This window comes from Budorcas taxicolor, chromosome 17, assembly GCF_023091745.1.
Source record: "Budorcas taxicolor isolate Tak-1 chromosome 17, Takin1.1, whole genome shotgun sequence".
In the NCBI taxonomy this organism is placed as follows: Eukaryota; Metazoa; Chordata; class Mammalia; order Artiodactyla; family Bovidae; genus Budorcas; species Budorcas taxicolor.
In genome coordinates this window covers 50,952,950-50,965,167 of record NC_068926.1, presented here as the reverse complement: position 1 = coordinate 50,965,167, position 12,218 = coordinate 50,952,950, and the positions used below count along the sequence as shown (strand labels likewise).

General features: G+C 53.8%; 1 protein-coding gene across 2 annotated transcripts in view; it reads right to left on the bottom strand.

The window, feature by feature from the left end:
- The window catches only part of DHX37 (DEAH-box helicase 37), a 30,772-nt gene that overhangs the window by 3,369 nt on the left and 15,185 nt on the right, over positions 1-12,218 (bottom strand). For both annotated transcript variants that reach the window (XR_008200803.1, XM_052654594.1), the window contains exons 9-21: positions 10,151-10,252; positions 9,873-9,987; positions 9,175-9,270; positions 8,888-8,970; positions 7,915-8,062; positions 7,386-7,462; positions 6,824-7,056; positions 4,955-5,066; positions 3,196-3,302; positions 2,917-3,105; positions 2,327-2,451; positions 2,116-2,232; positions 693-865 (exon numbers count right to left, since the gene is read on the bottom strand). Coding sequence is in view for 1 of the 2 variants with exons in the window: in XM_052654594.1 (XP_052510554.1) it covers positions 693-865; positions 2,116-2,232; positions 2,327-2,451; positions 2,917-3,105; positions 3,196-3,302; positions 4,955-5,066; positions 6,824-7,056; positions 7,386-7,462; positions 7,915-8,062; positions 8,888-8,970; positions 9,175-9,270; positions 9,873-9,987; positions 10,151-10,252 (1,677 nt within the window). In the remaining variant the exon portion in view is untranslated. The remainder of the gene's footprint in view (positions 1-692; positions 866-2,115; positions 2,233-2,326; positions 2,452-2,916; positions 3,106-3,195; positions 3,303-4,954; positions 5,067-6,823; positions 7,057-7,385; positions 7,463-7,914; positions 8,063-8,887; positions 8,971-9,174; positions 9,271-9,872; positions 9,988-10,150; positions 10,253-12,218) is intronic.

Sequence of the window (12,218 nt, the reverse complement as noted above, 5' to 3'; positions counted from 1 at the left end):
GCATCCATCAAAAGACAAACGGCTACACCAGCAGGGTGTGTCCACCGATGGAGTGGGTAGCCTGCTGGGAGAGGTACAGACACAGGCTACAGTTATGACCTGCCCAAAATGGGACACTGAGCTATAAAAGACAGTGTAAAAGGCCACACAGTGCAGGATCCCATTCATGGGAAACGCATTAGAACAGCAAATCCATGTAGACAGAAAGCAGACTCAAGGGGTGTGGAGATTCAGAAAAATGTGGAGTGATATGGTGATGGGTACAGGGTGTCTTTTTTGGGGTAATAAAAATGTTTTGAAATTAACTATGGTAATGGTTACACAACTCTGTGAATAGACCAGAAACCTCTGAATTGTACATTTTACAGTGGCGAATATGGGATGTGCTTTCTGTCTCTGTTCAATGAAGTTGGGGGGAAGCTCACGCCCAAAGGGAGAAGCGGCTACATTGCCATTTCACCTTGGTCCTAGGTGGGAACTTTCCTGGGGGCAGTGGGACCAGTGACCGAGAACGACAGGCCCACCCAGAGCCAAGGGTCCCCCCAGCTGCCACTCACAGGCATCCTGACACTGTCCAGAGCCAGGTGTCTTAAGCGCCCAGGCTGCTAGGACACGAGACAGACGGGAGGATGAGGAGGGCAGGGGCCCTGGGCATGACTGCCCCACTGGCCATTCCCGAGCCAGCAGCAAACCTTGTAGGCGTTCTTCCACTTGTCGTCCACCAGGTCCTCGCTCTGGACTTTGCGGGCCAGGTGGTCACCCAGGCCGGCTGTCACAATCTGCCGCAGGTAGGTCACCTGGTTCTCGTTAGGTGGCTGCATCTTGGGGTCCACGAAGAGCCCGGCCTCAGGGCACATGGTGTTGACTGAGAAGAGAGCCAGGTGTCAAGACAGCTAGGCCCGGGCTGGGTCTGCCTGGCCTCAGCCACTTGTGTATCTAGGCCCCTGTGCACAGAGGTTGCTGGGAGACAAAGCCCCCAGTGGGGCAGAAACAGCTGCCCACACATGTCTGCTCCTTCCTTGGGACAAAACCCCAGTTTCCTTGTGGGCAGCAGACTATGCTGAGACAACGTGCACCCGCCTCCCTGTCGGCCTCGGGGCAGGGAGCACACCCACCCAGGAGACACAGTGCACGGGCCATGCTCTCTGAGCAGGACAGCGTGGAGACAGACCATCTCTCCCGAGGGCCCTGTGCTGCGGAGCCCTGGCGTGAGACCCAGGGCGAGGCCTCCTCCTTCCACACAAGAAGGATCTGAAGCCCATTGTGCACCAGGGAGAAAGGAGATGGGGCCTTGGGCCTTGCTCTGTGAGTGGGAGGGAGCAGAAGGGTGAAAACAAGAAGGACCGGGAAGGCAGGAGGGAAGAGTGGGCTTGTGGATCTTAGTTCCCTGACCAGGGATGGAACTTGCGCCCCTTGTAGAGGAAGCCCCAAGTCCTAACTGCTGGACTGCCAGGGAATTCCAGGACTTTCTGTTATGAGGTTTGCAATGTAGATCTGTCTTCTCTAGAAAACCTTCAGTGAAACCCATGTTGTTTAACTTGAAAGAGAAGGAAGAAGGAAAAACAGGGGAAGGAAGCAGATCCCTGGGCTGGACAAAGAAGATCTGCCACCCACACCAGGCCCTGATGTGGTTTCAAACAGGTCTGGTCCTCACTGTTCAGACCAAACGGGAGTGGAAAGTGGGGAGCTGAACTGCCACCTGCTCCCCAACTTCAACAAGAGAGGCCCCCTCCACTGCTGGAGAAACAAACCAGGGTTGGACCTTACTTGAGTAGAGACCCCTAGATGTGGCCACTGGGCAGGAGGTGTAGCCAGCAGCTGGTCCACACTAGACCTGGGACAGAGGGCAATGAGAGGGACATCATCAAGGAAAAAAAGAGATTGACATACAACCTGATGAGAGAGCGTCCAGGTATCACTGCCCTGCTCGTGTGTATGTCCTCAGAGGACCACACAAGTGCCACACACTACAGTCAATTTTATTGAATATGTAAATTCGCAAAATGAGAACTGACTATATGTAGATGACATTGCTCAGAATGTCAACAGGGTCAAGTTCTCTGCTGGGTGTTGCCCAAGGATGGGAGGAGGCCAGAGGGTGGTGGGGGGCCGTACCTGCGGTGGTCAGCTGGCCTCGCAGGCGCCGGATCTCCATCATGGCCTTGTACCGCAGTCCGTTGGCCTCGCAGAACTGGGGTGAGCAGCCTGCGTACTCGCAGGCTCCCACAGCGCCTGTGCGAAGAGGAGGGGAGCACTTGCTTGCTGCCCTGCCCTGCCCTCCCACCCTCCCCACCACCCACAGGCCACGCCCACATTGGGCACTCACCCAGCAGCACCATTAGGTCTCCAAGCTTCAGAGAAGCTCCTTGCCCTGCCCAGATCCTCTTCATCTGAGCCACGCGGGCCCGCTTGCCCTTCAGTCTGGCGAGCTCCTCGTCACTGGCGGCTGGCCTACGAGCACACGCCACTTGGGCTTTTTGCCCTGATGCTTGTGGCCACAGGGGCAGGGGACCTGCCAGTTACTCAGAGTGGGCCCAGAAAATGCCTGGTGGGGTCTCTGATCACCATGATCGTGGTCTTGGGAATTCCCTGGAGGACCAGTGATTATGACTCTAGGTTTCCACTGCAGGGTGCACGGGTTTGTTCATCAATCCCTGGTCAGGCAACTAAGATCCTACAAGCCTTGTGGCAGGGCAAAGATAAAAAAACAAACCACCCTCCGACCCCCCCCATCCGGAGATCTGTAAAGACTGGAACACACTGGCAGGGCGCAGGGAGGATACAGATTTCATAGAAGACCACTCACTGAGTCAGTTATGCCCCAGGAGGCTGGATTTCACAGTATTGCTCAGCCCAGGGTGGTCGCCCCCTCCCCACTCACCCAGATCCCTGAATGCCCGTCCCACAGCCCCCCACCTGTCCAGCTCCTCGAACAGCTCCCGGACGGTCATGGCGGCCACGATGGTGATGGCGTAGGGCAGGCAGCCATGTTGCCTGCTCAGCGCCAGCATCTTGGCATAGCGTGGCGCCACGGGGAACGTGGCCATGGTCCTGCCCAGCTCAGTGATGGGGCAGCTCAGCCGGGACCTCTGCAGCTGCTTCACCCTGGAGGATGGAAGGTTAGCTCGGAGAGGGGTCAGAGTGGAGAATGGGGCGGGAGCTGGGCTCCCCGCTTCCCTCAAGTCCCTCCCCTACCTTTCTGTTTTTGGGGGAGCCTGCAGGGCACCCAGTGCAATCAGCAGCTCCTCAGCAGCGATGAGGGCCTCCACAGAGGGGGGTGTCGGAAAGGGGAAGTTGATGACCTAGGACACAGGGAGCCGTGGAGGGAGACATTTGTGAATGCAGAGGAGGGCTGGCTGGAGGAGGGGGCGAGGGCAGGTCTGGCAAGGGGATGGGGCTCCCACTGCCTACCCTCCAAGCACCATTCACGCTCAGAACATGGGACACGGGGGCCTGGGCACAAAGTCCATGTAAAAGGGGAACCCCAAAGGCTCTTTTTGTTCATTCATTCACATCGTCTCTTACTCAAGAGCATGTACTGAGCACTTCATGTGCACCAGGTGCTGTTCCTGGTGACAGAGGTTGATAAAACAAGACAAGGGCTGAACTGGAATATTGGGATTGACATGTAAACACTACCAACACTATGCATAAAATAGCTAACTAACAAAAAACCACTGTATAGCAGAGGGAATTCTACTCAGTGCCCTGTGGTGACCTAAACGGGAAGGAAATCCAAGCAAGAGGGGAGATACATACACATATAGCTGATTCACTTTGCTGTAGAGCAGAAATAAACACAGCACTGTAAAGCAACTATGCGCCAATAAAAACAAAATGAAAAAAATAATGCGAACGAGACAAGGGCTCTGGCCCCACTGAGCTTTCATTGCAGATGACCAGTGAGTGATACTCAGTCTCACGTGAATAAACAGTCTCACGGGAGAAAATGTGCCCAGACAATGAGATGATCGGGGAACAGAGAGCGACCAGGCTCAGGGATTGCCTGAGGGTTGCTTAGAAAGAGTGACCAACTCAAAACCAGTGTTCAAATAAATAGTTGTACACAAATGTTCATGACAGCATTAGTTGTAGCAGCCAAAAGGTGGGAACAACCCAAATGTCCATCAACAGTTGGACAAACTGTGGTCCCTCCATCCATACAATGGAGTGCGATTCAGCCATAAAAAGGAAGGAAACTCTGACGTGTCTCAGTGTGGACAAACCTTTAAAACACAACCGCTGGTAAGTTCAGCCGTGGATGATCAAAACACAGAAATATGAAACAGCTATCAATTGATAATATTTTCTGAAATAAACTAATTCAAACTGTCAGCTAGGTTCTTTGACAGTGAAAAAAAAAATCCAAACATACTAATGTAATGAAAAGCATGAGCCTCTCTTTTATGATGTTATCTTACTGTGAACTGAATTGATTGATAAATGAATTTTAAATTGGCTAAAACAAACAAAAATCCACAATGTTGACTGAAAGAAGTCAGATAAGAAAGAATAAGTATCAAAGGATTCTGATTCTATGAAATGTCCAAAATGTAAATTCCACAGACATAAAAAGTAGACTCATGGTTGCCAGTGGCTCGAGGGAGGAAGGCTTGGGAGTGACAGCTGATGGGGAGGCGGTTTCTCTGCCTACACCACCCCTCAGGGAGCAGGGGAGAGGCGAGTGACCCTTCCCCTAGACCAAGTGGGCGGAACATCCCTTGAGTCCCAAGGTCACTGACCACCCTCTCCTCCAAAGGCACAGTACTGGGAAGGTAGGGGTCTCACAGGAGACCACCAGGGGGCTGGGTGAGCACCACGTGGCTCAGCTCTCAGGGCCACAGGGAATGGGGAACAGCCCATGAGGGGACTCAGGCTGCCCAAGAACACCAGCCTGAACTCAGGGACACTGGCAGGTCACTGGAGCGAGGGCAGGGCTGTGGCTACAACTGACCTTTTCGATGTTGAGAGCTTTCATCTGAAGGATCAAATCCTCCACTGGCCTCCGGGTGATTTCAGGAGGGGGGTACTTCTCAAAGTCACCAAAAACTGCAGATGAGTAGAGTCTGAGCAGAGGGAAGCACCAGAGATTAAAAAAAGAAAAGTAAACAGAGAGACTCAGCCAAACTACCTGGGATTGAATCTTGACTCCACCACCTTACTAGGCAAGGTATTTACCCTCTTCCTGCCTCACTTTCCTTACCTGTGAGATAGGCTAACACAGCAGCTACCCTGTCGAGACTGGGAAAGATACTTTATTTATTTGGCTGCGGCGTGCAACATGTGGGATCCTAGTTCCCTGACCAGGGATCGAACCTGCGGCCCCTGCACTGAGAGTGTGGTGTCTTACCATTGAACCACCAGGGAAGTCCCCGGTGAAGATACTTTAGGTGTCACACAGCGTGCTCAGAACTGTGCCTGGCACATGGCACTCAACTACTTTATTTCTTACTACTTTTCTTTGCATAGTTTCTCAATTTTTTTTTTCTTTTTTGTAATTTAAGTTGAAAAGAACGGTGTAAAGTTAGTTATTGAAGGAAAAAAAAAAAACCCAGCACATAAACTGGGAGAAAATTATCTGCCAATGATACCTCTGACAAGGATCTAACATCAGGATCATCAGGGAATACTTGCAACTCACCAATCAAAAGACAGACATGACTGAAAAATAAACGACAGATTTGAACAGACATCCCTCAAGAGGACACGTACAAACGGCCTATAAGCATGTGAAAAGATGCTCAATGTCATTAGAGAAATGCAAACCAAGACCACTGCGAGATACCACCTTGTACTTTCATTTCCATGAAGTGGAAAACGGCAAGCATTGGTGAGACGTGGAGAAATTAGAACCTTCACACACTGCTGGAGGGAATATAAAATGGGGTGCCTGCTGTGGAAACAGTCTGGCGTGTTCCTCAAAATGTCAGAATCACCACATAACTGAGATTCTACTCCCTAGGTATTTACCCGAGAGACATGGAAACAGACATTCAAATACTTGTACATGAGTGTTCACAGCAGCACTATACACAGGGGCCAAAATGTGGACGCAATCCAAGTGTCTATCAGCCGATGAACAGATGGGGTCCCTCCAGTGTGCAACAGAATGTTGTTCTGCCATTAAAAGTAACGAAGCACTGACACAGGCTATGGATGAGCCTTGAATACATGATGTGGGGTGAAAGACGTCACATACAAAAGGTGACATACCGTCTGATTTCCTTTACAGAAAATGTCCCGAATGATCAGATCCATACAGACAGGAAGTAGATAGTGGTTGCCAGATCCTGGGGGGTGGGGATGGTAGGGAGGTGTGGGGAGAAACTGATTACTGGGTATTGGGTTTCTTTTGCAGTGATGAGAATATTTGAAAATGAACAGTAGTGGGACTTCTCTGGTGATCCAGTGCCTAAGACTCCACACTCCCAATACAGGGGGCCCAGGTTCATTCTCTGGTCAGGGAACTACATCCGACACGCCACAACTAAGACCAGGAACAGCAAAATAAATAAATAAAAAATACATTTTTTTAAGAAGAAAATTAATAGTGGTGATAGTTGTACAACTCTGAATATATTAAAATCTACAGAATTGCACATTTCAAAATGGTGAGCTTTATGCCATGGGAATCTGATGTCAATAAAGCTATTAATAAAATAAAAACAAAGGTGCTAATAAACACAGTGCCTGCTATCAGTAGAATAATGAATGATGCAAGTGCCAGCCTCCAGTGGGACATGGGGCCCCCTTTCCCCGGACAAGGGTGGGTGACCACTGCACAGTAGCCCTGAGAACACTGAGGGGCCCCAGGGAGCCCCACCTGTAGCAGTGGCCGGGCTCTGTCCGGCCTGCGCGGCCAGCCCGCTGGTCAGCTGAGGCCTGGGAGACCCAGGTGACGCGGAAGGAGGACACGCCGGTAACACGGTCGTAGTGCCGCTTCTTGACCTTCCCACAGTCCACCACGTACTTGATTCCTGGGATGGTCAGGGACGTCTCGGCCACGTTGGTGGCCACGACACAGAGCCGTGCCCCCTCTGGGGGAGGTTGGAAGACCTAGGATGGAGGGCAGGGCGGGTGGCAGCAAGAAAATTGACCACTGTCTCGCCAGTCAGGGAAGAAATCATGGGGCTGAGGTCAGAGGAAGTCAGCAGGCAGGGCAGGGCCTGGAGGTGACCAGGTCGATAGGTTCTCTCCTTGCCTACGGCCACTGTTCCCAAACTAAACATGGGAATGCTCTCCAAATAGGAGACCCCAAGACCCTCTCAAAAGCTTGGAGTGCTGATCTAACAGCTGATGGGGAGGTGACCCAGGGCCTGACCTGCCCCCATCTCAACGTCCTGGGAACCCCTGCTGGGTATCCATCTCAGGCCCCACCCGGTTACCTGCGCTTGCTTCTCCGGGGCCAGCAGCGAGTACAGAGGGAGCACGTGGAGGGGGAGCGAGGCATCGGGCTGCTCACCTGCAGGGGCAGCAGAGGTCGGCTGTATCTTGTGGCCTCAGCTGCTGGCACCCCTGCCTGCTCTGTCAGAGAGGCTCCCCTGCAGCTCCACTGCCAGGCCTCAACCCTGGGCACCGGCAGAGGGTGGGCACACTGCAGTCTCTCCTCGGGAGAGCCCCCAGTCCTGCAGAGGGACCCCCAAGGGCTTGATCGCAGCCCCTCCAACCCCCCACTGCCTGCAAAGCTGAGCCTGGGAGTGTCACCCCCATGACAACCAGCACAAGAGATACTTGAAGGCCTCCTCTGTGCTTGGTGGTTTCAGGAGCTCAGGAGACAGCAAAGGGTGGAGCAGGCGGAAACCCCAGCTCCCCTGTCATCCCCAGGGAGGATTCCTCGCTCGACCCTGGCCCGGGCAGCAGGAACCAGCGGCCTGGGGCTCAACAGGCAGTGAGCGAGTCCCTGCCAGGTCCCACCTCCGTCCGCCCCGAGGTCCCCCGAGTCCAGGTCCAGGTCGGAGCCCAGGGCCGCCTCCTCCTCCTCATCCATCTCTGCCTCCCTGTCCTCATCGCCTTCGCCCGCTGGCAGCACTGAGTAACTGTCCAAGCTGATCTGGGGCAGCATCTACGGTAAACAAGACGTCAGCATGGAGGGCTGCAGGTGGCCCTACGTGGAGACTGGTGTCGCGAGCAGAGTCCGAGGCCACATGACCCCAGGCCGGTCGCATGATACCCCTGCCTCAGTGTCATCTGGGAGTCAGAAGTGGTCACAGGACTGCTCGTAGGGCTGCCCTGAGGATGCAGAGCTAACACACATGAAGCCCTGAGACCGCTGCCTAGTATGGTATAGAGGCAATAGTGAAGTTGTGCAAATGCCCTGGGGTGGAAGCCCCCAGTGCCCAGCCCGCCCTCCCCCAGCTCTCCAGCAAACCCCAAAGGCCGCTTTCTCTGTCCCACCCGTCCTGGGCATTTCTGCAGGCCCAGCTCAAGGCCTCAGGGCTGGGCCTTCCAGAAGCTTCCTCCCAGCCCCCAGCACAGGGAGCCTGGAATGTCTGAAATCCCAGCCCACCCTCCAGCCCCTGAAGCAGCACCAGCCAACCACTCCCTCCTTGGCAGGAAGGTTCTAGATCCCTGCTGCCCAACAAGGTCACCAGCAGCCCTGAGGGCCCACTGGGCACCCGAAAAGTACCTAAAATGACCAAGGAATTGAATCTTTTATCTGGGTTTTTTTCTGGCTATGCTGTGTGGCTCGCAGGATCTTAGCTTCTTGATCAGGGACTGAACCCAGGCTCTCAGTAGTTAAAATACTGAGTCCTAACCACTGAATCACCAGGGAACGCCCTTATGTGGTTTAATTAACTTTACGTCTGTGCAGGTGCACAGAGGTGGTGCCCACTACGCGGACAAGGCAGCTTCAGAGCCTGGGCTGCCTTTTTTGGCTTCTACGTACCGCAGCCTGGGCCTTCTCCGCCCGTGCCCGTGACTTCTTAAACCTCCTTGTTTCTTCTACCGAATCTTTCTGATCGTCCTTTTCTGGGAAAAGATGAACCAATTAGAAAGACAGACATCTCCGGGCTCATGCCAAATCAGCAGGATCCATCATTCACTGTCCAGGGTCACTGATCACCATTCATGGGGAAGGGAGGGCAAGCAAGGGACTGGCTCCTTTAGGGAGGCTCCAAAGGCCAGGCCACCTGCCCCCAGCCTCTTGGGTGATGGGCTTCCACTTGAGGTTACCTGGGGGCCTGTGTCTGGTGAGGGGGAAGGCTCTTCTCAGCCTGCGGCATAGCGCGTGCACCTCCGCCTGCCCCGTGAGGAACACCAGGATGCCGCCTGCAGGGAGAACCAGACCCACCGTGACCCGCTTGTTCACATGGCAGATGCAGCCTTGGCGATGACCATGTGCCAGGCCCTGATCTGAGAGCTGGGGCGCAAGGAAGTGCCGGTTAAATCAAAGCTGCAGAGGCCCAGACGAGCAACGGAACGAGCTGGGATGAGGAGATAAACCTTTACCATGGAAACAGGCATTGAATCCCTGGACATGAGCACTGGGAAAGCAGGTCTACTCCCAGGAAGTGGGAGCAACCCAAGTATCCATCACCTGGTAAATGGATAAATGGAACTACCAGAGCATGTGCCGTGGGGATGTGGGGAGAACTGTGAGGGCGGGGCTGGGGGGGATCAGGAGGGACACTCAGGTGAAACACACCTGCCTACTTGCTCTGTATCTGTGGGGACAGAAGGCACCCAGAGCCCCACTGTCCGGTTAGTCCCTGAAGCCTTGCAATCCTTGGGGCAGGACAGGTGCAGTGAGTGCCCCGAGACCACTGCAGACACTGAGGTACAGAGAGTGCGAGTGCCACCCCGAGCCCCCGCTGCCTGCACCCCTGGGTCCGCAAGGGGAGGACCCCCGGCCCACCCTGCCAGGGTCTCACCTGCGGGCAGCATGCGATGGATCTTGCAGACCTTCCGGAAGCACTCCCCACTGTAGTCTTCCAGTGGCGTCCGCTTGTTGAAATGCACCGTCACCGGGAACTGCCGGGACTCAACCTACCGGGAGGTACGGGGTCAGGGGTGGGGGATGACCTGAGCCCAGGCCTGAGCCCGCCCACTTCTCTGAACTCTGACCATGAAGGCTGCTACTACCCCAACCCTCAGGCAACCCCAAGCTCTGCTATGGCTGACAGCCCTGAGACCCTGGCCTGGATGGTACCTTGATGACTGGGGGTGGCTGAGTGAAGAGCCGCTGGTTCTGGGTGAAGTCCTCCACTCGCAGTGTGGCCGACATGATGAGCAGCTTCAGTGGCAGGTGCCTCTGGGGAACGAGAGACCCGGGGACCCACGGCCACCCGAGGCCAGGAACACTGATGGCAGCGTCGGGGGAGACTTCTGCCCTCCTGGTCTCATCTCCAGCCCCACAAACCTGCTCCTCAGCCCCTCTTCTGGATGCCAAAGACCCAAGAAAAAGTAGAAGTCGATGGTAGTGGCCTGTTGAAGGAGCCCTTAAGGTCCCCCTGAGGGACTTCCCTGGCAGGGTTCAACCCCTGGTCGGGGGACTAAGACAGTGCAAGCAGTGTGTCATGGCAAAAAACAAACAAAGGCTTAAAAAAAAAAGATTCTCGAGTCAAGCTCTGATGACGTTAGGCGAGACAGGAGGGCTGTTCCCATGGGAACAGTGGTTACGGCTGCTATCAGCCCCCGCTCAACATCATGACTGTCTGTCTGTCCCCAAAATGGACAAGGAGGTGCAGCCTGACTCAGGGATGGGTGCAGTGGGTGTGCCTGGTTTTCAGCCACCTCAGCAGCACCTCTTGTGCCCCCTGTGGTGGGCTCTGCTCTCGAGCCCGTGGAAGCTGTCTTCTGAAGCTTGTAAATTGCAAACCCCGGAAGTTCAGTGTCTTTGGTGAACAAAAGCCAAGGTGAGAGGCACAGTGCAGACCAAAGGTTCTGCCTCCTCCCCAACACAACCTCCCTGTCTGGCCCCACCCCATGCACCTCTATGACCCCATGCGTCTCCTGTTTTTCCCACCTCACTCGCTCTGCTCCACCACCCTCAGCTGTCTAACCATCCTCAGTGCACACATCAAGACCACAGTGAGATGCTGCTAGAATGGTTGAGGACTAAAAACACGCAAAATGTCAAGTGTGGGTAAAGACGTGGAAGGCAGCCTGTACACTGTGGGCGGGAACACGGGAGGCGTGACCACTGCAGAAGCCAGTCAGGAGCGGCTCAGATGAACACAAGGAGCCCCTGGGGGACCCGGCAACCCTGCCCCTGGCACGGGCCCAAGAGAAAGGAAACACGGCCACCTGGCCATGGACATTCACGAGAGATGGAAAGTGGGAAGAGCCCAAGTCTCCAACGGTAGATGGATGGGTATATGAAATATGGTCCAGCCACACAATGGATGATGATTCGGCCATAAAAAGGAATGAAGCACTGACACACACAACAATGGGGATGAACTCTGAAAATGTGCTAAGTGAAAGAAGCCAGCCACAAAAGGCCACATGCTGGGACCTCCCTGGTGGTCCAGTGGCCAAGACTCTGTGCTCCCAATGCAGGGGGTCTGGGTTTGGTCCCTGATCAGGGAACTGGATCCTGCACACTGCAACAAAGATCAAAGATCTTGCACGCCACAACTATGACCTGGTGCAGCCAAATAAATAAATTTAAAAAAAATACACACACATACTGTGTGATTTCATTTATGTGAAATATATGGAATAGATAAATCCGTAGAGACGGGAAACAGACTATGGATACCTTGAGATGGGAGAGTGGGGGAGGACCATGGAGATAGCTAAAAGGTTTCTTTTCAGGGTGATGAAAATATTTTAAAATTGACTGTAATGATGGCATATAACTGAATATACTGAAGCCCACTGAATTGCACACTTTAAATGCATCAATTACATAAGGTTAACAAAAAAACCCCCAAATGAAAACCTGACACAAGCCCTACACCTGCCCCAGGGCCTTTGCACCTGCTTTTCTTGACATTTAGAATCTCCTCCTCTTGGCAGCTGCTTCTCACTCCTTCCCTTCCCCCAACCCCCACTCAAAGGCCACCCTCTCTGTGAGTCTCATCACACTACCAACCCTCCTATCTTCTGCCTGATTTTGCTCCCTCTTCCTGGTTTTGTCCACCAGGAATTCACAGGCTTCTGAGTGGCTTACTGCCAGTTGCCTTCCCTTAAATGGAAACCCCATGAAGGCAGGAACCTCTGTCTTGTTTACTGAGATCTGATCGGTGCCTGGCACACAGCACACACAGAAC